Raw genomic sequence first — 25849 nt, 5'->3', positions numbered from 1 at the left:
AATAATTATACACATACACGAATGAGGCATTTGAAAAAAATCTGAATTGTACTGTTCACACTGACATGAAAAAAATCAAATACACGTCACATATGAGCAAAAAAAAATTGATACTTTGATATTCACAAACATGTATGGTGTTTATGAAACTTATGAAATATTACAATGAACAAGAAACAACGAGAAACTGTGTGGCAGGCAGATTTACCTCGACAGAAGTCCATTAAGATTAGGACTTCCCATACATCACCAGCTCCAACTGAAGCTATGCCGGAATCCAGGAAGCCAACTATGTTTTTGTGGCCCACTAGGTCCCTCTATGTAAATAAACACAGACAGGCCGAGGTGGAAAAACAGTTACAACGTCAAGACATTTAGCTTGGTGAATTAGAAAATACACACAATTGTATATATTTGCTTATCTTTTACAATGTCAAGACATTTAACTTGCTAAATTGGAAAATACATCCGTGTTTATATACACTTCCTATCTGTAAAAAGATACTAGAAATAATCCCACCCTGTCATGGTCATGATAGTCTGGGTGTGGTTGAAAGAACGGTTTATTTATTTATTTCAAACATTCGGGAGTCTGGTTAGGAAATGGAGTTACAGAGCTTTGATGAAAAAAGGGATGTTACAAATACTTATTTTTTTTTATAGTGCCTTTTTCCCCCCATACCATGTGACCTACATCTGATCATTTGATAAAGGGGCACATATTTCCAAAGCAGACATACATCCACACTGCTCTACTGGGACACCTTGTGTACCCAACAGAAAAAAAGCCATTATCACTCACCATAATCTGTATCTCAAGTTTGCAGATTTGTAGATCATGCTCATTGTTAACATACATCCGTTTTAGAGCACACCGTTGACCCTGATTAGTTCGTACCAAAAAAACAATGGCAAAACCTCCTGCAAAGAGATATGAAGACACAAATATTCACTACAAAAGACATTTTTAATTGACAATGAAATATAATACAATAATTACATATGTCTGTGTATATTATTATGATTACATAATTATTATTTTTTGTGGCATGTTTTTTATGTATTTTGTCAATACGGTACTTACTTTCACATAAGATGCCAATTTAGAAAACAAAACTATTACTTGGAACTGGAACTGACAAATTGTACCTACAATAATACTTTCCTCCTACAGTGCATAAACATAATTTCTAGCTGGGATAGGCTCCAACTCACCTTGGACTCTGAACAGAGAAAATTAATTACTGGATAAATAATTACAAATATTTTGAAATAATTGCAGGTGTTACATATTTTGCTCCTGCAACTTGTGTTATAGCTGAGCAGTGATGTGCAACTTGCACCCACTGCCAATGATGACACTTTCACTGGTTGTCTTGAGATCAGAAGGTACCCTGAGCCATGCCATTCAGTCCATTGGAGAAATTATGGAGTAAGCAGTGACACTAAATCAATAATTGCAATAAAATGATTGTGTCAGTGCTCTGCAGTGTATTTAACATTCACTTAAGTCAATGAGTTGACATCAAATGTCAATGCCTGGTGTTTCATAACAGGATTCTTGTTTGAGTTACTACAACACAATCTCAAACGAATTACCGGTACATTAGAAAATCCTACAAAAAGTTCAACAACATACAGTATAATTGGAATATTTACAGTAACATGAGCATCACTCTGCTTGCAGGTACACACAAACTTCTGAACTCCAAAACACTGTATTATCCTGACACCAGTGGGCATAGTCATACTAATTGATTAACTATTTATTGGAACTAATTGTGTCAAATGTGTGGAAATTATTGTTGATTAATTGGATCTTGAAGCAACTGAAGCAAATTCAGGGTTCCAGACTGCGCCTAAATGGTTGCATTTTGCCACTAAAATATGGCAAAATTTATTTGCTATATTGCGAGTAAATTTTTCGTGGAGCCTCTGAAATGTGTGTGTAGTCAATTGACGACAGCTTGTCACAGTTAAAGTCTGTCGATGCCAGAGTGTATGTTCGCTCACGTTTGACTAACATTGAAGTTTGACTACATTTTGCTTGGCTCCACTGTCTTACTGGCAGCAGCTAGCTAGCTATAGTTATAAGCCTAGTCTTTGGTCCACGGACTCCAAATGTGCCTTTGTTGTTCAACATAAACACGTAGTGTGTCCAGCTTTAAAATAGTGACGCTATCGCAGGATCTTACCAGGTAGCCCGTGAACTACCAGTAGTTCACCGTCTAATCAGTTGAGTAGCTCACCAAAGAATATTTACTAAAACTCTTAGTATTTATTAAGTATTCAACTGTATCTCATGACTGTGGAGTACAAAATAGCATAAAGACAATGAGCACACTGTTAAGAGTAGAGACGTCCTTTGTAAATAAAGTACAATTGAAATGTTGGCAGTCACATAAAACACAAATAGCTCACCTCTACTTTATTTTTGTCAAAGTATTGTATCTTTCACAGTGCTGGAAGTTGGACACACCTGCACTATCATAAACCACTCAGACACTCAGTTTATACTGTTTCATAGTAAGCAGGACAGGTTTCTATAAGAAAGATATTTACATTTATATTTTCTTCTTTTAATTGGGTTATTTTTAACTTTAAAAAAAATTAACTTCCCATGTATTAGTATTACTCAAAAACAGGCACCAAATTAAATTCAGGTTTGTGTCAAATAGTACATTTGTTTCAAATGTAAAAAAAAAAAAAAGTAAAAAAAAAAAAAGAAAAACAAAAAATAGTGGGGTTGGCCCTGCCAACAAGGTGTCCCTTATTTATTTTTACAGAGGTTGTCAACCTTACCAGTTCATTTGCTGATTTCATTTTATTATTATTAGATATTTTTTTGGTGCTGACAAACTTGTGCTCCACAGTTCAACCCAGTAGTTGGCTGTAATAGCAAATGAGCTAGTTTGCCAACCCACATTAACTCCTAAAGAAGAAAGGAGACAAACATCAAAGAAAAAGAAAAGAAGGCGGTATTGGAGTTCTAATGTACAGTATATGATGCCAACAATGAAGCCCTCCTGAAGCTACAGGCAGAAACAGTGTGGATAGAGAAGACAGTTGTCATTTATTGTTGGAGTATTTATCAGTAATACAATGAAAATGAGAGGAAATGTAAATATTTACTTTGCAAGTTGATTACATTGTGCGCCCCTAAATTTTCTGCTTGCGCTCCTAAAATTTTAAGTTGGGGCTGCTGTGCTTCTAGTAAAAAAGTTCGTCTGGAGCCCTGATATTAGTGTGCACTACTTGGCTGCGTCAACCAAAGAATGTGATCTACAGCCGTAGTCAAGCAGATCACTATGCAGTTCTCTAGAAAGCATAAAAAAAAATGAATCAATTAATTAATTGATTGTTGTTTCATTTTCTCTATTCATTTTTTTTTAATGGCCATCATCGATTTTAAACACCAAAGAAAGTAGCTCTTTGCAAACTCAACCTGCCGAAGACCCTAAGGCCATGTCCACACCAACACAGATATTTTCAAAAACGCACATTTGCTCCTCTCTGGTGTGAAAAAAAATCTCCAACTGCACGATGGCATTTTAAACCTATTTCTGTCAATACAAATCCACAATCACAGGCTGTCATGTGCATGCCAAAGTAACAGCGGCGCTGCAGCCATGGACTGTTAAGGCAGTTTTAACCAATCAGAAGCGTTGATGACATCATCTCCGTAGATGGCGGGAGAACACACATGTGGACTGCTAGCAAAGGAGCATTGCTTTTCAGTAGTATTTCACATTTGCCAGCAAAATTTATTGAATATAAAAAGAAAGTAGGTGTATATTTACTCTGATACACACAAAAAGTAATTTCAGTATGCTTAAAACCAGTAATGTAATGTTTGTCATTGAACACTTATGTAGTGTGGAAATAACGGCAAGTAATTGTTACGTCATCCGTCTGCAACAAGCCAAAAGCTCCGTCTTCGCCGTCCACACACATACGCTGAAGTCGAAGTTTTCCAAAATCTTCACCTTGGCCGGAGTTTTCCAAAAGCTCACATATGTTTGCATGTGGATGAGAGGCCAAAACGCATATAAAAAAAATCTTTTAAAAAAATCTGTATTTGTGTGGACATAGCCTAATTCTTAATCAAAATCCACTGCTTGCGTGCGTTACCTTGGCGTTCAGACATCTAAACCACTGCTGTCTAATCTGAGAAGACTGTAAGAAATTAGACGGATTAGCGGCACTTCTTGAGCACCATTTAACTGTGGTCCACTCTCTCAGTAGACGGCGCCAAAAGAATAAGTGTAGGTACAGCCACAAATAGCCACTGCCCACTGACGTAACAGACTGTCAGGATTATTCTACTCTGGGTTATGCATACGCACACAACAAAATGCACACGAAAATGCACCCTTGAGAGACAGCTATGAAAAGCACAATGTTGTGTCCCACTTTGTCATCGCCATAATGGAACCGGCTTTGGAATGTTTGACATCTTCACAACTACTTTGCTGCAATACGTATTACATGGCATATAAGAGACTAGAGCAGCATTGTCCTGTCGACTGAAGACAAATAAGCTTGGAGCCTCCAGTGTTTTCTTTTGCAGACTTTGAGCTGAGTAAATGGTTTCTGCCTGACGAGAGTGAATGAATCACTGGAGCTTCTTCATGTTATGCACTCCATCACAAGACTTGAGGGCACATTCTTCAATGCAATGCAAGACATGACATTTATTTTCAAAGGGGGAACAATTTGTCAAAATGTCTAGGATAAACATAAAACAGAACCTCCTACCACCTACTATGTCTGCACACTGGTTAGTTAGAATAAGGCTCATCAAAAACTCATAAAGTGAAACCACAACAACAACAACTCGGACGATGTGCGCAAACAAAACCGCAGTGGGACTCACATTACTAACAATAGGTAAAGGAAAGAAAATATGATCTGTGGAAAAACTAGACATGTGCAAATGTTACTTTCCTCCATTTATTGTGAATGACATTAAAGTGAATGCAAGTGTAGTTTTCCATAACTATAATTTGAAGCATCTTTGAAGTACAGTCCCGTCATTTTCTATGTTCCGTTTGTGGTCAGATGACCAAACCATTCATAAAGTGGCCAGACAGATGGAGCTCTGCCAAAACACTGATAAATTAATCAGCCTTTTTCAATCTATTATTCAGTAACAAGCCCTCTTGGCCAACACAACATGGTTGACTCTCATTGTAGCGACAGAAAACATGTCAATACAAACCATGCCTAACCCTTCAGTAAAACACCTGGAAACAAGTTTTACCAAGTAATACAACTAAATAATGACATTTTGAACATCCTGCATGTTTGAGCAAGCATAAAAACCAAGGCCATGTGTGTTTTTTATTACCGATGACTCAGCATGTCATGGATACTTAATGATATTAATTGTAACAAGTTCCTCCCAGCCTTCAGGTAAAAAGTGCAAACAGGATACAGCCAGGATATTGTTGTAGCATGAACAGTTAGATCCTTTATTGTGGACTAACATTCAATACAAATATCCAAATGCAAAACAAAGTAAAAGCGCCAAATATATATAAAGTTTATATTCTGGTCAAACATTATTAGACAACATAAAAGCATGATTATAAGCTTTATACATTGTAACTATATTAACTATGTCATTGTCAAGGGTGACTAACCAGGAGTGACATGTGACACGGGATTTCAATCTTATTCTTGGTTATAGTCACTTTTAATTAAGTCAAACATCCCGATTGACAAAATTATGTGTGGTTTAGGTGAATGCAGTGTAAGAGTAGAGTGAGCATGTCAGCTCACCTTCAGCCACTATTTCTTCGATGGTCACTTGATGTCGTCCAATAGTAAAGATCCGGCCGATAAAGCTGCCACCGCCGCCCGAACCAATGCTTCCTCCGCCGGCTCCTGAGCCAGGCCCCGAGCTCACCAGCTCCCGACGTGAGTCAAAAAATTTCTTCATTCCCACACGATGTTATCCAAAGTAGTAATGCCAATATCCAGAAGTATAAAAGCTTCTTATAATGGAGGCTGAGCTGCTGGCTAATGAGGTAGCTTGTTTAACTAACTGAATGACAACAGCTAACTGGTTTCGAGCTAAATGCTCGCCGACTAAATGGGTCTCAAAATATCCACAAGGTCGACCAACGTTTACTGGCTAAGGCATTGTCTTCCTAAGAGCAGTCAGGACCCAACGTTGTTTAATAGTGTTTTAGTAGTAGAATGTGGAATGTATTACAGTGCACTCCACACTCTCAAGCAGCGACTGCTTGCTGACTTAACAGTCAAGTCAGTTAGCCCGGAGGAACGGCCGCAAGCTCACCTATGCGGCTAAGCTAACCAGCTAGGTGCGATGACAGCCGCCACTGCATATACTGGCAGCTAAGTAGTTCCTTATTACCCAAAACATCTTATTCCACATGTTCAGCGAAACAAAATATCATCACGCTAAAATAATACACATATTTAGATGTCCGCTCAAAATATTTCTTAGCGTCGTCGAGGTGGTGTGAGTCTGACAGGGTTTATCAACTAATTTGCAGCAACAGCTAACGGTGCTAAAAACAGGAGATAAGCTAGTGGGAAGAGTCGGCAGCACTTCTCTGACTGTGATTGGTCAATGTTTGCAGTGATTTCCGACTCTTTTTCCCAAAGCCACACCCACAACCAGAAGTTAATGGAAGACCGTGTTCTTCAAAATAAACACCGTCACAGTTAACATGTGTGGTATACTTTAATTATTTTAGACATGCTTAATAAATTACATTAAGGAACATCACGTGGTTACATTTGCACAATTCAACAATTCCGAAAAGGAGTATGAATAAGAACACCTTATTTAATCCTACCCCTTCTTCATATCAATAACTCATAAAGGAAGGAAGGAATAAACATTTAAAATATACAATTAAAATAAAAGTAAAAAAAATAAGAGTAATAAAATAGTAAAACATCGTTAAGAATAATATAATGGAGAAAAACATTTTACTGAATTTCACAACTTATAAGTAATTTATTTACATAAATTAAGCAATAACTTATTTAGCTATGAGCAGTAAATTAAATGTATTGCATAATCTATATTGTTGTAGAGTTGTTTTTGTTGATGACTCAAGGCGCATCAAGTCTTTGTGAGTTGTGTCCTTTATTACGTTGTAGTCGAGATGATGCCATCTGCAATATTTGTCCAGTTTCTTGATGTCTTTGACAACACCTGCTTTGGCTTGCGTTGGATTTTCTCCTGTTTCCTTCAGGTGTGTGCTTTTTTGCGATGTTAGTGTACCGTTTTGTCAGATGCACATTTTCAATTTAGGTGACACAATCCACATATATGTTTAGCATTGCAATATATGTATATATTGTACTGATATATGCATATTAATGTATGTCATTTTGTAGTGGGAAAGAAGCTGATAAATGATTATAAACATACACAATACAATGCATTGTATTGAAAAACTATACAGAACATTAAAGAGCTGTGCATTGGTTAAAGTGGTACGTACAATGTGAGAATTGCCCTGGAGAGGTCGCTGTTAACCCACTAAAATGAACTTATTTACTGTGTGGCGCCCCCAGACGCTCTGGCATCAAACACAAGCGTTATTAACCCGTATTAGTATTACAGAAGTAGTAATATTTGTCTTCAATTACGTTTTTTTGCGCTTAATTGATTTTTATACTATTATACTACACATGGGAACTATTGTGGCGCTCACGAATCGGTGAGGAAGTTAAAATGGTGCCATAATCTTCTGCAGATTTATCATATTCTTCTCTTTGGGAAGGTAAGACATATTGACAGCACTGTATACGTTTCATTTTGGCACAGTTAATACCTTCATATGAATGCACCCTTTAAACATTTAAACTTTTTTGTGGTGACAATTTTGTTGAAATAATTGTGCCATTACTCTATATGTGCTGTGATAAATTACAATACTTTTATACATACCCTACAATGAGCTGTCTCTCTGCTGAATCCAAAATAAAAGTTAAACATAAGGTTTTAATGTTATTTGGTCTCTTGAGCACAAAAATACCTATACAATCTTACACGACGATAATGTTGGGAGTCGGGGGCAAGAAGTCTAGCATTTTATATGCATAGCAGCAAATACTAATTCTGAGTTTCTGTGAAAAGAGCAGAGCCACAGTTCAGTTATCAGCAAAGTTCAATTCATAGCTCACTGTGTCTTTGATATTGAACAATATTTGTGAGTCCATGTGGGATTGTGTTCACATTCATAAACTGCCCACGCAAACATCTCAAAATCTTCCTGTGGGATAATCCATCTTTTGTCCGGTATGCTCACACAGTCATAAAATTGTCATGAATTGACTTGGGACTTTGCTTTTAGACATGCTATATTATGTGCAGTCTTCTTTGCATGTAACACAATCCTTTAAATTATTCAACACAGTGTTATGTTATGGTTGTATGATATCCTAAATAGAACTGCCAATTAACAATGGCAAAACTAAACTAAACTGGTGTATGTTTTCTGTTTGACTGGTAGAGGACGACAAAATGAAGATAAATTGTGTTTTCCTTTCTACTTCATAACAGTACCCGTGATATTGTTTGCCCCATTTGTCACTCTGTTCCTACATTCCTTATTTGGTAAAGTCAATGCATCCTCAGTGAATATACAGTATAAACACCTTTCCCAATGAGATTTTTACAGAACCATTTGTCTCCACAGTTGAGATATTATGGAATAAAAATCATCCGCATACCAGCTAAATGTGGCTCTGCAGACACCTGTCGTAATAACAACCACCTCAAGGTTTAGAGAACTTTGGTAGGTCTTTATATGATAGCTGGCCACTTGATTAACTACACCTGCATCATCTAATGAGCTCAATACAAGAGCTGTATTAAAAAATGGCATACACTCTCAGGGAGCTATTCATTTAACAATATGTTTGTTATTGTACTTTGCGTTGGTGTAGAACTGCATTGTATCAGATGCAATAAATACCGGTACATTGATTTCAAATTAAAACAAGCTTTGAGAAACTGCGCCAGAAATACAACCTGAATTAGATGGTTGCCAAATCCTGCTACTGGTTAATTTTTCTAAATCCAAATTGCAGACAAAAGGGCAGACACAATTGTTAAACTTAACAATACTCCATGTATACTCACATCTGGTATGTTTTCATCACAAGACACTTCATTTAAGACCTAATTTTAATCAATGTCTGCCATAAATGAGCAGGATTACGCTTAAAATACAAAACTTTGAAGAAGGGTGGTGGGTGGACTAAAGAACAATCCATTAAATTTAGGTGAGGATTATGATATAGGTCCTGAGGAATTTATTAGTTTAAGCCCTTATGGGATCAAAGCAATGGTTCACACTGCAGAATCACATTGATGCTAGGAGGTAGCCTGCTAGCTAATGAACAGATGGACAAACACAAATACACTCCACAATTGTTTTTATTTTTCATTTTTTTCAGGTCTCCACCGTACTAAGTGGTATTCTAGTGTGCAGTGTTGTCATTAAAGTATTGATAAAATAACATTTATCTAATAGTGGCCAAATACTTGTGCACAGTACTGTATATTTTGCCATAATTTTTTTGTCCACTGTCTAACTGTCACAATTAGGCGACAAGTTGTTTAGATGTTTTAATAGAGAACTTGTGATTTTAATGAGTATCAGTGGATCAAACAATAGATGCAAACCAGTCACACTGCAAAATGACACTGCAAAAGAAGTGTACTGTACATCCCTGCATCTTGCATAGTATCAAGATATTCCAACCTCCTTCTGTGGCTCTTTTCCCCCTGACGAAAAAAAGCAAAGCCATGTACAGATGTTTGTGTACATTTCCCAAACTAAGCAACTGGAGGCCAGATCAGTTTATATCTGAAAAGCGAGATATGGTTGTTCAAATGCCTGCCAAAGTTCTCAAATCCTCCCACTACAGTAGTGTCTTCGGGACCGTTTTTAGCCCAGATGATGACAGATGTCAGATTTGTTCTTATCTAGTACAAAAGGAGATGATGTCAAAGTGAGGGGTCTGCCTGCCCCAAGCATTTTGGGGTGTCTCAAAGCTTTTAAGCCCATTTCTCTCCCTTTCCACCCATTGGTTCTCAGCTCCATCCACTCCAACGGTGCACAAAATTGAGAGGAGATTTCCTTTTTAGTCTTGACGTTTGGCCGCGATGTGTGTGAGCTTCTTCTAATAACTCATAGCTCGCCAACAAAAGTTAATTCTCTCTTCATTTCACTCTTGACATCCTTCTTCTACATTGTACATCATTTTAAGTTCTTCTGGTTAAGGTGATGGAAAGCAATAAATGCTAAGCCTGTCTTCATTAAACTGTTAAGGAGGAAGTGAAGAATGGGGACCTTCGGTAAAAATCTTGGGTTTTGCAGCGTTAGACATTAGTATTTAAAAGACATATCACGCAGGTGTTGTGAGCTGAGGTCTTATTTCACCAGTGACCTCTGTATTTGTGTCTGCATATATTCACCTGCCCTAATATTCATCCATCACACATGTTCTTGCGGCATGAGGATGTGCCTCCTCTCACAGGTGTGATGTAACAGACAGGTGGTCTGTCTACTTCGGACAAGCAGCAGCAGCTTTTGGATTAGTCATCTGATTGTTCATCAAGACGAGATATTGACAGTAGTTCACCTGCTCAGAACAGTGGAACTTACAGCACCTACTAACGATTTCATGACGTATTACTTCAATTCTCAAGCATACTCACGCAATGAGTCAGTGACCATTTGAAAGAGGAGTTTTCTAAGTTTTCTACCCACTAACCTCGATGATCTTAAACAACAGTGTCCAAAAGTCCTGTGTGGGCTTTAAGAAGTTGACTATGGGTGAGATCAAGAAGTGGATCCAAGAAGGCGACAGATGTTGGAAATGCGGTCGTGGCCACAAAACTACAGCCTGTACGCGTAAACGCACGTGCAAAATGTGCAAAGAGACACACCTCACTGTTCTGCATGACATGATTCAAGAATCATCTCAGCAGATCTCAGAATAGTGAGCCACCAGAAACCCACAGTCTACATTGAGTAGCCTTGAAGCCCCCAAAGAGTCCTGTTAAAGATTGTAAGAGTGCTTCTACAGCATGGAGACATTTGCAGTGCTCGATGACGGCTCCAAGAGAATTATTATCCTTCCCCAAGCAGTAGAGCAGCTACAACTTGTGAAGCACCCTGAAATGCTTCACTTGAGAACTGTTCAGCAAGAGGTGAAGGAGCTCCATGCTATGTGCACCTCCAGATGCTGGAATGCCAGACTTACGCAGCATTAAACGCAGGTTGGCCAAAGACCGTCATTGTGCAGCCTCTTACTGCAAAGAAATGGACAAGCTTCTACAGACAGGATATGCTGAAGAGATTTTGCCAGAGGATGCAGCAAAGACCACTGAGTTGTGGTACATACCACATCACATGTTGCACCACAATGGAAAGGACAGTGCAGTCTTCAACTGTTCTTTCACTTACAATGGCCAGCCCCTGAATGATCAACTCCTGCCTGGGCCAATGTTGCTTGCTATCATGATTGGGATTCTGCTGCGGTTCTGACGCCATGTTGTAGCCATAAGCGGCGATGTTCCATCAAATTTGCTTACTGCCCCGCAACAAACCACATGTTAGATTTCTGTGGCAGAGCATGGAGATGACATCGAGTCCACAGATTTTCGAGTGGCAAGTCTTACCCTTTGGTACAACCTTCAGCCCCTGTTGTGCAGTGTACGCCTACAGCAGCACTTCGGAGACCATGAGCCACCAGACTCTCTGCTCATGCAAGTGATTGAGCACTCGTTCTATGTGGACAATTGCCTCCATAGTCTGGAGAAGGTTGAAGATGCCAAGACTCTGATCAATAATCTGCGTGCACTTTTGAGCAAGGGAGGCTTTGATATCCGGCAGTGGGCAAGTAACCTGCCAGAAGTTGTTTCTCTCCTACCTCCTGAAGCACAGTCAGCTAGTAGTGAGCTGTGGTTATCCAAAGCCAGCGATAACCTCAACAAACCCACATTTGAATTATGATGGGATTGCTTGAATGACACACTGAGCTTCAAACATCATGCTACTGAGCCTTCAGTTGCCACCCTCTGAAATGTCTACAGTGTTCTGGCCAAGCTCTACGACCCTTTAGGATTCATCCTGCCATTTACCACTAGATTTAAGGTGCTTATCCAAGACATGTGGAAGTCCAACATTGGCTGGGATGACCAAATCCAGCCCGTGACACTTCTTGACAAATGGTGTAGCTGGGTACAGGACATTCCCGCTGAAGTTGCTCATTTCAATATAGTGATTGTTGTTCGACCACCTCTTCATCATTCTCTCAATATCTGGGCAAAGGCTACATTATTTCATATCAAAACAAAAACATCACAATCTGTGAGATGTGTAACCCAGAAGAGTTTGCAGCTGTGGAACGGGCCGATTACGCATTTCCAGCATGTTTTGCTGGAAATAAAACAATCATTTTTGACTGTCTTATATCTCTTTAAGGTGTTATTGTGTACAGGCAGGGTGTAATAATTAAAGTGGTGCAATTTTTAGTAATTTACTATTACATTATTTTGACTTTTGGTCTGAATCTGGCACCCTTATTAAGAATGGTTGTGAATTCCATGCTACATACAATAATGTTTCCACTTTTTAAATTAAAATGCCAGAGAAGTAGTTTATACGAGAGGAATCGCTTAATTACTCAGATCGCTGTAAGCACATAAGGTCCGTGCGGTGGGCCAACTCAATGCTATTTTCCAAACAGTTCCGCAGGCCTGAGTTTGACACGTTTGGGTTATATTTCTAATTATGTTAATTGACCAAATGCTACCAAATGCCTGGAAACAGAGGTAATATGTCTACACTTCAATCGCATGTTTATTGTTTTATTGAAAATATTCATTGTGGTGGTGTATAAAACCAGTCTCCCTTGTATGTGATTGCCTGAATAAGAAGATGTTGTAGTTACAATATATGAGAGTATCGCCAACTTAAGACTCAGAGCATGAGTGCAGTTTGATGTTTCTCTAACGGTGGCCACAGTCAAAACCATTACGCTTGGCTGAGGAAACGGGTTGACAAACAGAATACAAATGGCCAGTCAGTGTCAAAAGTGGTGGATGTGGTGAAAAATGGTCACCACGACCTCACTTGACGGCAGCAATGCGTGTTTCAAACTTGCCAATTTCAAACAAATCAAGAAGACAAAATTTCAGATGTCAGTGGAATTGGAACATTGATGCTAAAATAAACACACAGCAATACAATGTACTTCCCTTTATCTGTGCCAATGGAAGTGGAACATCATTTATGAGATGATTTTAGATGTTCACTTTGTGCAGGCATGGTAAGAGGCAAAAGCTCAGAAGCTCATAGCTTTTAGTTGTAATTTTGCTCCAACTGTGCAATATCACAGTTGTGCTGGTCCTTATTGCTAACATGTCAAAAATGTAGTTTGGTTGTTGAATTGATTGGGAGCTGCCGATTGCTCCTCATTTTCTCTTGTACACGGCACCGTACAACGCTGGACAAGACTTGAAATCAATCCTGATTCAAGAGTATACTGAGTCTGTCGACTTGAAATTGGGCTTAAAAGAGGCTTCATATGCACAGTGTATGGCTAGGTTTTTCATTGAAGGAATGGAATTGAAGATGACAATTAAGAAAGGTGGTCTCCATCATGAGGAATTTTACCACAGATTATTGCATTATTCATGGTACTTACCCAGTCTGGAACCACAAATTGACCCGTTTAAGTTGTTGACTGTGTGAATTAGTCCCGCAGTCTGTCACTTGGTGCATAGCAGCTGAGAGTGGACTGCAGCACCTATACAAGGAAACACACTATTCTCAGACTGCCGTTTGCCAATGTAATCAGGACTGCAATGCCCAATATGTCATGTAATCATGCCAATTACAGTGAAAGAAGAAATGGCTCTTTGGTACCACATTGGTAGTATTCCCATATGTCACTGCTGATAACAACTTCATGGTGAGATAACATCAATTACTGTGACGTCATCTCCAATGCCTGCTCTCTGTCTCTCTCTGGAGAATTGCTCAAAATTATGATTATAGGTTCAAAGGTCATCCCTGTGTCTCATGCATTACATTGACACATGTAATGCACACCTCAGTTGACTCTTTATCTCATATAATCTCCGGGATTGGATTTTTGTTTGATTAACATTTCAAACATTGCAAATGATGGCCGTCAATGCTAAAGAAGAGCGAGAGACAAAACTGAATTTATGAAAGAAAAACAACAGTTACGTGACAACACAGCTGCATGTAATTACAATTTCATAAGCTTGTCATGAATTCTAATGCAATACTTTTCCTTAAATGCGCTGACTTGTAATTTAATTCGTTTCACATTAGCTACGGCTATCATGGTGTAATGCATTCTCATAAGGACTCAGCATGAACCAATTACGGGCACAAATGACTAAAATGTGTCTGATTAAATCATCAAGTGGCTTGATATACATACATAACAATATAAATGTGAATTTCATAACCCTGATGGTTATTCATGACCCAGTAATTGCAGATTATTCTATTTACAACTGGTGCACATTGACACTGGATCGCAACTGCGATATAGAACTAATTTTGCTTCGCATTTGGAAAGTTACAATTTGTCATAATATCCTCTGTAAAGTCACTGTAAGGCACACTTTGATATGCTGGATGGTCTGCGAGGTGTACCGTAATTTACGTTTAGACAGAGATGGAGACTCGACTCACACACAGAGAGACTTCAAACTCGACTTGGTCTCGTGTTTTGGGTATGTTTTCTTTTTTTTATTGTTTTTTTGGTGTATTAACATTGGGGAAACTAACCAGTACTGATACTTCATGCTAATAAATAAAGGAGGGATAATAATATAGCAGGTGCTTTGAGTTTTTTAAAGGTAGCTGCACAATATTCTTAGTACACCATAGCAGCAGATGATAGAAGGCTCATTAAAACAAGAAGAGACATGAGAGATTTATTTTTTAGAGACTTGAGACCAAAGACCTGAGACTTGACCAAGTCATTTTTTTAAAACACATATACAGTGGTGTGAAAAACAGTTGGTCACACCTAAATGTTTCAGATCAAACAAATTTAAATATTAGTCAAAGACAACACAACTGAACACACAACTGAACACACTGAACAATTACTTTTTAATTGTGCATTACTGTACTTCTTTGTCATTAAAGGTGTCGTATCCTACATTCCCAACTTTTCAGACATACTGTACGTATATGTTTAAAACATGGTACTGCATGATGTGAAGTGCCATATCATGAGGTTGGTGTGTTAAGTTATTCCTGGTTTCATTTTTACGCCACTAAATCTCATGAATGTTTGGGTGCGAGAACTTCACAAGATTTCAACGAGATATTGTGACTATCTCACATCTCAACTTTAGGAAGTTCATGTGTGGCAACTTGCCACTTGCCCGGGCGTAATTAGCGACCGCTCCTCAGTACCGTCACTTCTTTAAAATAGCACCAGCCAAAAAGTGTTTTTTTTTTGGGATGAAAGAATAGTGTACCTTACAGGAGTAAGGCAGCAATTGAAATATTATTTGTTTTCAGGGGAGCTAAATACAGCAAGGTCACTGCTGCTCTGTACTTGCTCTGTAAGTTTCCAATATCATTATAAAAACTCCTGAAATGGCCAATGTCCCACCAGCCAGGCATTCCAGTGCTGGTCCTAAGCCCGGATAAGACCTGCATCACGAGGGCCCTCCAAAGTCAAAATAAACCATGCTTGAATATCAAATACATTTTGATAGTCGGTACAGTGTTCCTTCGCTCCAACGCGGTTCACCACTCGCGGACTTGCTGTTTTGGGGATTTTCTTTGTGTGCAATTTTAGTGCTTTTTAAAACATTTTTACAGCGTATGAATGCTGTTACAGGCCGAGCCTGGCCCTTTAAGAAGAACTGCATTGTGGTAAGATGAGTGTTGTAGTTCTGTGCTTTAGCACGAGGTGGCAGTGTCTCTTGTCTTCTCTTCTGTTTGGCTGGAGACCATTGTCAATCTTCTTCATGCTGTCTCCTGTTGTGGTCATGGCTAGCAAACTAGCTAACCGTGTGAGCTGCTTTCTAACCGCCAATACTGTAAACAATAAAAGAAGTAGAAGAAGCTAACCGCATGTGACTCTGAACGTTTTCTCCCCAACAAAACCCACAATGCCAACCAAACTTTCTGTACCCAAAAGGCAGAGAAAGCCAGCCATCACACAAAAAGTTGGGCTGAAGTTACGCAGTTGTAGGGTGCCATTACGGACTATTGTAAATTAATCTTAGGTTCATGGAGGATGAGGAGGAGTAAAATACGATGACAGGAGAGGAAGAAGAAGCACGGTCAGATGAGTGACATATTCAATAATAATTTCTTGTGTCCAACCTAGTAGGTTGATCATTAAAATTCAAACAAAATTTGAACTTTGAGAGTGTTTAAACAAGAAAGAAATGTGAAAAAATGTTAATGCCTGTCTGAGAAAAGTGTATGTTGAGGGGTTTTACAGCCTTTAAACATATATAATTATTGTAAACAAATTAAGTTTTTTTTTATTGCGGGCTATTTTGGGAACCTATCCCCCGCGATAAACACTGTAGTGTTTATTCCATCATGTTGTCACATTAGACATACAAATGGAGGGCGTATTGCATTTATTATTGTGATTAAATTGATATTTTTGTCATGATATTACTATGAGTTAGAAAAAAATATTTCTTGATCAAGTATCTAACCTCAAACATTATAATTAATAAGGCACACTTTTTGGATTGCCTAAGGAAAGTTCTTGTAATGTAAAGTAAAACTTTGCTGCACATATGCAAATATAATTAAAATGAGCTAAAACTCACGTGTTACTTCATTATAGTATTTTGCAGTCATCCTTCCGTGATTGTGGGGCTGTCTGTGATTGTGTCAGCAGCTGGATTTCTCACCCACGAAAAATTATTACAACACTAAAAGCTTAAGATTTTCACTTCCTTACCAATGTAATAAATCTCTGCAAACATAAATAGTAATTACATTTGTGCGAAATCACGTGTCACATTTGTAGTAGGTAGCGGCTATTACGTTTATGGAAAATATATTATGTTTGCAGGATTATTACATTAAAATCTGCAGATTTTTATCATTGTCTGGTGTGGATCCCCTCCTGCCTTGCTGTGTTCTCAAGGGTTTTCAGTAAATGTAAAAGTGGTGTTAAATATTCATTTATCCATTTCATTCGTCATTCATATTTATTTCCCATTGCTTTCTGCATGTAAAACTATAATTATTCGTTATAAAATGCTCTTTTGTTAATATTTTGGGTGTCTGGAACGGATTGATTGGAATTACATTTTTTCCTCTGGGAAAAAGGTTTAGGTTTTTGTACATTTTGGGGTTTTTTCTGACCTTTTGGAAAAAGATCACTCTATATCCTTGAATAGTTTTTATTTTTATTTCATAATGTTATTTATAGGAGAATTACCTTTTACCTGCTCGCAGTTTGCATTTTTTTAAAATTATTATTATTATTATTATTTTATTTTATTTTTATTTTTTAATAATGAAAAAAAAATTGTTTTCATTTTAAAATGTTAAATGTCCGTTAATGAACCAAACTGTAACCATAAAACCGAGGTACGCCCTGAACCATAATTATAATTTACCCTTACACACTGAATGTACAGTACAGTAGCCTTGGCTGCGCTGTGGCAAGCACTGACCGAGAGGAAGGCCAATATGAGGGCCTGAGAACGAGGCTGGAATGTCATAGTGACTTTAGAAGCCAATGCAAACTGCACTCCTGTGCTTAAAAATAAACGCCTGTTGAATTCTAAATAAATATATAGATATTCAGCTCTATCTTGGTGATCATGATAATATACCTCACGTCTCAAGGGAAGGACTCTTTGAAGATTGTAATTGTACTCATCATTCTTGCTGGTCTGAGCTATATTCCCACAAACTCCCATTGGCTCGTGTGTATGTATGACAGAGCTTAGTCATGGTGGCGTACAGGAAGTGGCATTTCCAAGCTCACAATGTTCTCATGTACCCACATTTTCCTCCAACAAAAACACTGCTAAAACATACACCGATAATACCAATTGCTTGAGAGCAACGCTATTTAGTCAGCCATTATGCACTAAACACAACAGACACACTCTGTGCTTTGCAGCCTGTGTTACAATGAAACTGTGGTTTAACAACACTACTGTTGCCTTATACTATACATCCAGGTGGATGTGGGTTGCTCCATCTGGTGTAAAATCGTAGTTTCCTCATATTTCTGAAGTTGCATCATTTGCACTGATAAGCTTGTGGCCTGCGGTATGTCGTCATGTCCAATCAGCAGCCGGATTTACCAGTGCTGACTCTTTTTAAGTGGAAAGCAAACATGTCTGCAGGGGAATGAGGCTACAAGGTGAAAGGTGAAACACAGGTCTATCAGATGTGGAATGGGAGGAATTTGATCATTTATTGTAATATGTGCATTTACACGTGGCGCTTGGGTGAGGCAGTACACTCTCCACTTCCAACACAAGTCACTCAGAGGACAAACAATATAGTGTTGGCAGGAAAAGACCTCGTTCTCAGACCACACACCAACACCTATGTAAATCTGTTTTATCGTTGAAAGCTTGTCACTTGATCAAAGACTTGCTATTATTTCTCGCCCACACTTGGCACGTCGAGAAAACTAACTCCTCGAGCTGCATCTTTAGTTGATATACATTTTAATAAGCTGACATTTAAGAGGCTTGTGCTGTGTCACTTTGAGTTTCTTTTATGTAAAATCACTCTTAGTAATGGACGTTTGTGATTGTTTAAACAAAAGTAAATCTCTCAAGTGGTGCCTGTTCAGTATGATAAATTATACATGTTCATTTCAATACAATTAGTCACCCACCATCTTCCCCCATTAGTTGGGCTACTTGCCGTATGACTCCAGTTTTTATATTGTTTTTAGGGATGAGACGGATGCTCGTCTAAAACAAGCATCCCTTAGGAATAGTGCATTTTTGCCGAATACGAGCATGAAACGAGTACAGCTCGTCATTATCCAAAGTCGATTTTCATAAAGGAAAATCCTCATTGGGTAACTACTTATGTATTCACTCTTCCCGATCTGTTATTGGCGAGTCACACACAGTGACCGCCCCTCCCTAGCCAGACTACCTACAGCCAGAGAGAGGATACGCGGTTCATTTGACAAGACAGAGCTGTAAAACGGCTCGTGTTGATCACTGCCTGTGTTTTTGTTTTGTTTTTTTCGTCTGATTGTTTCTAACTTGGCTGTTAATGTAAAGTCATTTGGAAAACTTTGCTCGTAGTACTGAGCGTGGTGCTTTTGAGAAAACTACAGTGAACAAGCCTGACATTATTTCTGTTTGCCATCGCTGGATGATTGCATGAATCCCCAACTTCACAGAGATCATTAAAAAAATAATTAAATAATACAGATCACTTACACACATACACAGTACACATATAGCTGAATGATAAACAATAAACATAGCAACTTCTGACCAATTTGTCAATTTCAGACTTGTCACACATTTCAGATCATCAAAGAAATGTAAATATTAGTCAATGACAACACAATTGAACACAAAATGCAGTTTTTAAATTAAACCTTTTTATTAACAGCGGAGAAAAAAAAGCCAAACCTACTTGGCCTTGTGTGAAAAGTGATTGCCCCCTAAACCTAATAACTGCTTAGCAGCAATAACTGTATGCAAGCGTTTGTGTTAACTTAGAATGAGTCTCTTACAGAGCTGTGGAGGAATTGTGGCCCACTTATCTTAGCAGAATTGTTGTAATTCAGCCACATTGCAGGGTTTTCCAGCATGAACTGCCTTTTTACGGTCATGACACAGCATCTCAGTGAGATTCAGCTCAGGACATTGCCACTCCAAAGTGTTTTCCTTCAGCCATTCAGAGTTGGACTTGCTGGTGTGTTTGGGATCATTGTCCTGCTGCAGAACCCAAGCTGGTTTCAGCTTGAGGTCACCAACAGATGGCCGGACATTCTCCTTCAGGATGTTTTTGTAGACAGCAGAATTCCATTTATCACAGCAAATCTTCCAGGTCCTGGAGCAGCAAAACATCCCCAGACCATCACAGTACCACCACCATATTTTACTGTTGGTATGATGTTCTTTTGCGGCAGATCTAATGGGACGCAAACCTCCCAATAACTTAAACTTTTGTCTCATCAGACCACAGAGAATTTTCCCAAAGGTCTTGGGGATCATCAAGATGTTTTCTGGCAAAATTGATACGAGCATTAATGTTTTTTTTGTTCAGCAGTGGTTTTCGTCTTGAAAGTCTGCCATGCAGGCCGTTTTTGCCCCGTGTCTTTCTTACGGTGGAGTCATGAACACTGACCTTAACAGAGGCAAGTGAGGCCTGCAGTTCTTTGGATGTTGTTGTGGGGTCTTTTGTGACCTCTTAGATGAGGCCACTCCTGGGAAGGTTCACCACTGTTCCATGTTTTTGCCGTTTGTGGATAATGGCTCTCACTGTGGTTCGCTGGAGTCCCAAAGCTTTACAAAAGGCTTTATGACCTTTTCCAGACTGATCGATCAAAATTAATCTCAGTTAAGTTATGTTTTAACAGGGTGGGAAATCACTTTTTCAATTATGAAACTGCATGATTTGCTAATTAATATATTTTTGAAAAACTGTGATAGAATGAAGAAGCAAATTTTGAACCGCAAAGTCTGAAACATTTAAGCGTGACAAACATGCAAAAAAAATAAGAAATTAGGAAGGGGGCAAACACTTTTCCACACCACTGTATATGTAGCAATTGTTAGAGGTACATAGAAGTTAATGATATGAAAAGCCTAATCTTGGTTTTTCAACCACTATCACTATGTTATTATGTTATATTTTAAACAAATAATAATAAAACAAATAATTAAATGTAGTTTGAGAAAAGAAACAGTCATGTTAGTGGCTATAAAATGATCTTATTTGATCTTTATTCAAGTATACTGACGCCACTATATTACAATTCTCCTCCAGGCCTGAAAAAAAACACTTGTGAACCTTTTAACGCTTCCTTTCGTAAATCCACAGCCTTTCCATCTGGACAAGACCTGCTTGAGAAACCACAGATGGAGGACAAATTTGCACAGCACACAAGGCGAAAAGCATTTTTTCAACACGCTGACATGCAGGCCTGGAAATGTCCTTTGTAGCGTGATCACATTTAAGTTGAAAAAAGGACAGTAACAAGTCCAGTCTGGAAGTTGTCAGTGGCAATTGACAACTATTCAGAACATACACTTTCTTGCAATGTTCACATTGAAAACACGTTTCCAGTGTAAGTATGCAGAATTTTTAAGAGATTCAAGATTCAAGATTCAAGAGAGTTTTATTGTCATGTGCATGGTAAAACAGCAGTAATACCATGCAATGAAAATCTTATTCTGTTCATTCTCCCAAGAAAAGAAAGAAAACACAAGAAAGAATAAGAACATAAGAAACATAAACATATATACCAATAAATTAAGCAGCAACAAAAAGAAGAGACATTCCTACAAATAAATAATAAATAAATAAAGTGCTATGAGTGTGTGTTGCGTGCGGCGTGTGTGAGTGCTTTGTTGAGAAGCCTGATGGCCTGTGGGTAAAAGCTATTTGCCAGCCTTGTGGTCCTGGACTTCAAACTCCTGTAGCGTCTGCCTGACGGTAGGAGTGTGAATAATGAGTGTTGTGGATGTGTGCTGTCCTTGATGAGGTTGTGTGTTCTGCATAAGACTCTGGTTTTACAAAGATAATAGTTATCTGACATAAAAGCATTGTACAATATTTTCATTATTGTGTGTGCATTTTGCAGAGGTGTAGAGCTGCACTGCATGTTATCGGGAACTGTTTCTCATAATTGGGTTACTTTCATGAGCTGCGCGAGAGGTTCAACATAATAGAAACATGTCTCAGTATGACGCTGTGCAGTTCTACACAACAATTACAGATATTACACAAATGAATTCAGCTTTGTCAGCATATCATTTCAAATGCACAACCTGTTTACAGTATGTCTTTATGCTTCACTTTTTGTTAAACCTTTCTCTTCAACCCGGATTGTGTCACGTGTGAACAATAGCAATTAAATAGAGAAGGGGAGGGTTCTGTAGCTGAATCTAATTTAACAATTACAACAGACATTTTTATGGTTGTGTCCATTACTTGCAGTTTTCTGCCATTCGCTGGTAGTCTGAAAACATAACACCCTTGAAAAGCTGGGATCTACTGTAATTGGATAATGACATATAAACTACAGTCTCTTGGCTGTATGTTTTTCTATGTGAGAAGAAGCTAGCTTCCGTCAATATTGTTCAGATTGATTATATACACTCCCGAACAAAATCCTTATGCCAAAGGTAAAAAGACTTTCTATCTTTGGAAGTGGGATTACTTGTATGTATGCACTTGTAATTGTCCCCTCGGTCATGGAATCCTCATGGCCCCCATGGTATCGTATTCTCGTCAGCCTTTTGCATATAAACTAAAATAAAGAATTAGGGCAGTTATTGTGTCATTAACATGTAATTCGATTAGAAATGCATCCTGTTGGTGTTGGTTGTATTCTGACCAGTGCACTCCTGGCTCAAATAAGCCCTTTCCAATGATTTATCAACCTAGTGGACACTAAGCTAAAGTAGCTAAGTCTGTTTTTCGCTGTAAATCTATCCAGGATGGATTTCTGCATTAACACAATATTGTCCTCTGATGTTCAGCTGAGGTATCACATGCTGTAAAAGCTCAGACTTTTGCAAAAAAAAAACCCTAGAGACAACTGTTGCCTGGAAGTGTCTCCATTCCGAGATAACGCAGCACGTGTCTTCAGTTGTTTTTCTCTCTTCCGCAAGTCCCCCAAATCCCTCTCCCTCCACCCCCATCACCAAGCAATTACATATCCTGTTTGCTATTTTGGGCTCATTTTCGACCTGCCTTGCAAACACAAGACATAGTTGTTCTATTTTCAGCAAAATCAGAGAAACCGGTCCAGGCTGGTTAACTACCGAAATGCGAGCAGTGTTCCGCAGCAAAAGGAAGTCAGCTGAAGAGATGATATCGCAGACTCTGCCATGTTTTCATCCCATTTGTGTATCTCTGCTGTCTCAATCTGGAGTCAGAAACTTCATACCTGTCTTCTCGTTCAAGCTTATCCCGCTCAACCCGCAGAGTCTGGCATTTGCAGGCATTTGGCCTTTTCTGTCTGTCTCTCCGTTGCAATCCAACCATAAACTGGCCTGTCAAGATTCTTGCAAACATGCAGGTAAACATGTCATTAGAATGCAAACACAGGAGGTGTGTCTTGCCGATCTTAGTCTGGAGTTGAGGCTGTCAAGGGACTTGCGTGCAGAGCAGGAATGTAGGACAAAGGAAGGCAGATGCCCCCATCTCTCCACTCCAATGGCCTCATGAGTCCTTTATCTCTACTGCCTCTTGAGATCACCAAAAGAGCCATAAGAGAGAGAGATTTAACACAACTTTTTCTTCTGCAGATTGGTTTTTCAGTGGAAAAATCATTTTCTAATGTAATACACAACACATTTTTTTTATTCTTCTATCTTTATCTAATCAATCAGCTACCTGAGCCTTAGTAAAGTTTGATTTCCATGGCAACAGGAGAACTCTTAGTGTTGTCACACTGTGCACACCTCATTCATGTTCAGTGCCAATCTAGTCAACAGCATCTGAGCCTTACCTTAACGCAAGAATGGTCAATACTCAGCTTGAATTTGGAATGGTGCATAGTACACACAAACTGCATTCATTTTATTGAGGCAATATGGCCTTTGAAGTGTTTTTTAAATCTGTCATGACTAAAGGCACTCACGATGATGTCTGCCATTGATTCTACAATCTGAAGATCATCAAATAATGCCCCTTTCCTGGGATCAGATACTGCTGCTCTGTGACATATAGATCGATTTCTTAAGCTGGGGTTCATGGGGTCCATATATGGCTTCTGTGGGTCCATGAGGATCAGACAAAATTGTATCTGATAGAATTGTACAGGTTGCATAAGATATTGTATTTTGTAGTTACATAGTAGATTATGACTAGTTTTGATGCTTGTATGTCTGTACATATCAGTTTTGGTAATGGTTGAAAATAAAAATGGGCATAATAATCGAATCGACTCAAGAAGAACAATTCCAATTCAAAAAAAACTTTGTTCAAAATTCAAGGCATACAGAGCAGCTGAGAAAACAAAATCACACAAAAACAGCCCTTGATGAAGATACAATAAATTAGAAACTAGAAGAATAACTAACATTGACATTATTTATAAATGGTATCATATACAGCTGGGGTCCCCAACCACTGGGCCGCCCCAGTACTAGTCCGTGGGCAGGGCCAAACCAGGCCATGGAAAACTTTCAAGCACATTAAGGGCAATTATTGTATGAAAAAATAAAAAACAGCTAGAAATCCCACAGTTTTTGCATGTTAATGTTGTTTTGTCTCGAGCGGCAACTCGTCCCACTTTGTTCAATGGTCCCTGAACACACCATAGTTGTGTGTGTGTGTGTGGGGGTGTGTGTGTGTGTGTGTGTGTGTGCGTGCGTGTGTGTGTGTGTGTGTGTGTGTGTGTGCTAACTTTCTCTGACATGGTGCAGATAGACTTATATAGTATTTTTTCCCTCCTTCTTTCTCCTCATATTTGATCCCAAATGCCGATACTATGTGGGGAAGCATAAAGGTATGGTTTGATGATGTTTTGGAGTGCTAATGTGCTATTTCTTCAGTGCAAGTTAATTCATCAAGTTTAACTGCCTGTCACCCACACACCAAACAAGGACATTACAATCTTCTCTCTGAAAAACTAACTCCAGGCTCGCAATGATGGTGAGTCTGTATTCATTTTGTGCTTTTAATGTGCTTTTAATTTGTGTCTGTCCTAGTTTTATACATACATTATAAATAAATTAAAGTAAATACATAATACTAGATTGCTATAATGTACAACCCCCCCACCTTCCTGTCCACCGGAGGTTTGTGGGAACACAAGCCGGTTCACGGGTCCAAAAGGGTTGGGGATCACTGATATACAGTACATCAGAAAAATTCTGTCAGCTGTGTAGAAGTGACTGTTGAACAACATGACATCCGCTTTGAGCTGAACTACTGTACAGCCATGCAGAATCTGCTATGGTACAACTCCTCTGTGCAGCATTACTCTGTCATGGAAAGTTCACAACATTTAGTAGATTCAGGAAATTTAGTGAAATGTCCATCCTTAGTTAAACTAATTGATTGTGTCAAACAAAGATCATTAAAAAGAGAGTTATAGTAACATTTCCCAGACGTTTTTGGATAAATACAATTTATCCAAAGAAGTTACTTAAGTAAATGTGGCGCGTTACTACCCACCTCTGATTACATCACAACGTTTTTAAAGTAAAGTAACATCAATCTGCCATGCAGCTACCTACAGCGAAACATGGCAGGCTATCCACATCCACAATGTCATGGGAATTCATGACGGCCCTTGATGAATTAACAACGTTTTAGTTTTAGTAACGGTTAATAAAAATGTGATCACAGACCACAAAACACAAAATTAGATACTAAACTGCTTGTTTTTGAGGGTTTGCTGGTTGTGTTTTATTATCTTTCAGTTTAGTGCAGTGGTTCTCAATTATTTTCTGTCATGGCCCCACTGGGGGACAGAGATCGTTGCTCCCCCCGATTTGAAATACTATTGAGAAACTGATATCTCTTTATTTATCTGTCCTGTACAGACTCAACTTGAAACTAAACTAAACTAAACTAAATTGAGAGCAGTGACGCATACAAACGTATTCAATAGTCAAGCTGCATGTTGA

At 38.6% G+C, this 25849-nt stretch overlaps 1 protein-coding gene across 8 annotated transcripts in view; it reads right to left on the bottom strand.

Annotated features, from left to right (window-relative positions):
• LOC129179350 (AP2-associated protein kinase 1-like) overlaps positions 1-6583 on the bottom strand; it is a 23574-nt gene extending 16991 nt beyond the window's left edge. For 6 of the 8 annotated variants that reach the window (XM_054772489.1, XM_054772486.1, XM_054772487.1 and 3 more), the window contains exons 1-3: positions 5785-6583; positions 803-921; positions 209-317 (exon numbers count right to left, since the gene is read on the bottom strand). In XM_054772489.1, the coding sequence (XP_054628464.1) occupies positions 209-317; positions 803-921; positions 5785-5944 (388 nt within the window). In that variant the 5' untranslated portion in view covers positions 5945-6583. The remainder of the gene's footprint in view (positions 1-208; positions 318-802; positions 922-5784) is intronic. The other 2 variants (XM_054772493.1, XM_054772492.1) reach the window with 2 other exon arrangements.
• Positions 6584-25849: the final 19266 nt, after the last annotated feature.

This window comes from Dunckerocampus dactyliophorus, chromosome 4 (genome assembly GCF_027744805.1).
Source record: "Dunckerocampus dactyliophorus isolate RoL2022-P2 chromosome 4, RoL_Ddac_1.1, whole genome shotgun sequence".
Classification (NCBI taxonomy): domain Eukaryota; kingdom Metazoa; phylum Chordata; class Actinopteri; order Syngnathiformes; family Syngnathidae; genus Dunckerocampus; species Dunckerocampus dactyliophorus.
This window is presented reverse-complemented; position numbering and strand designations above follow the sequence as displayed.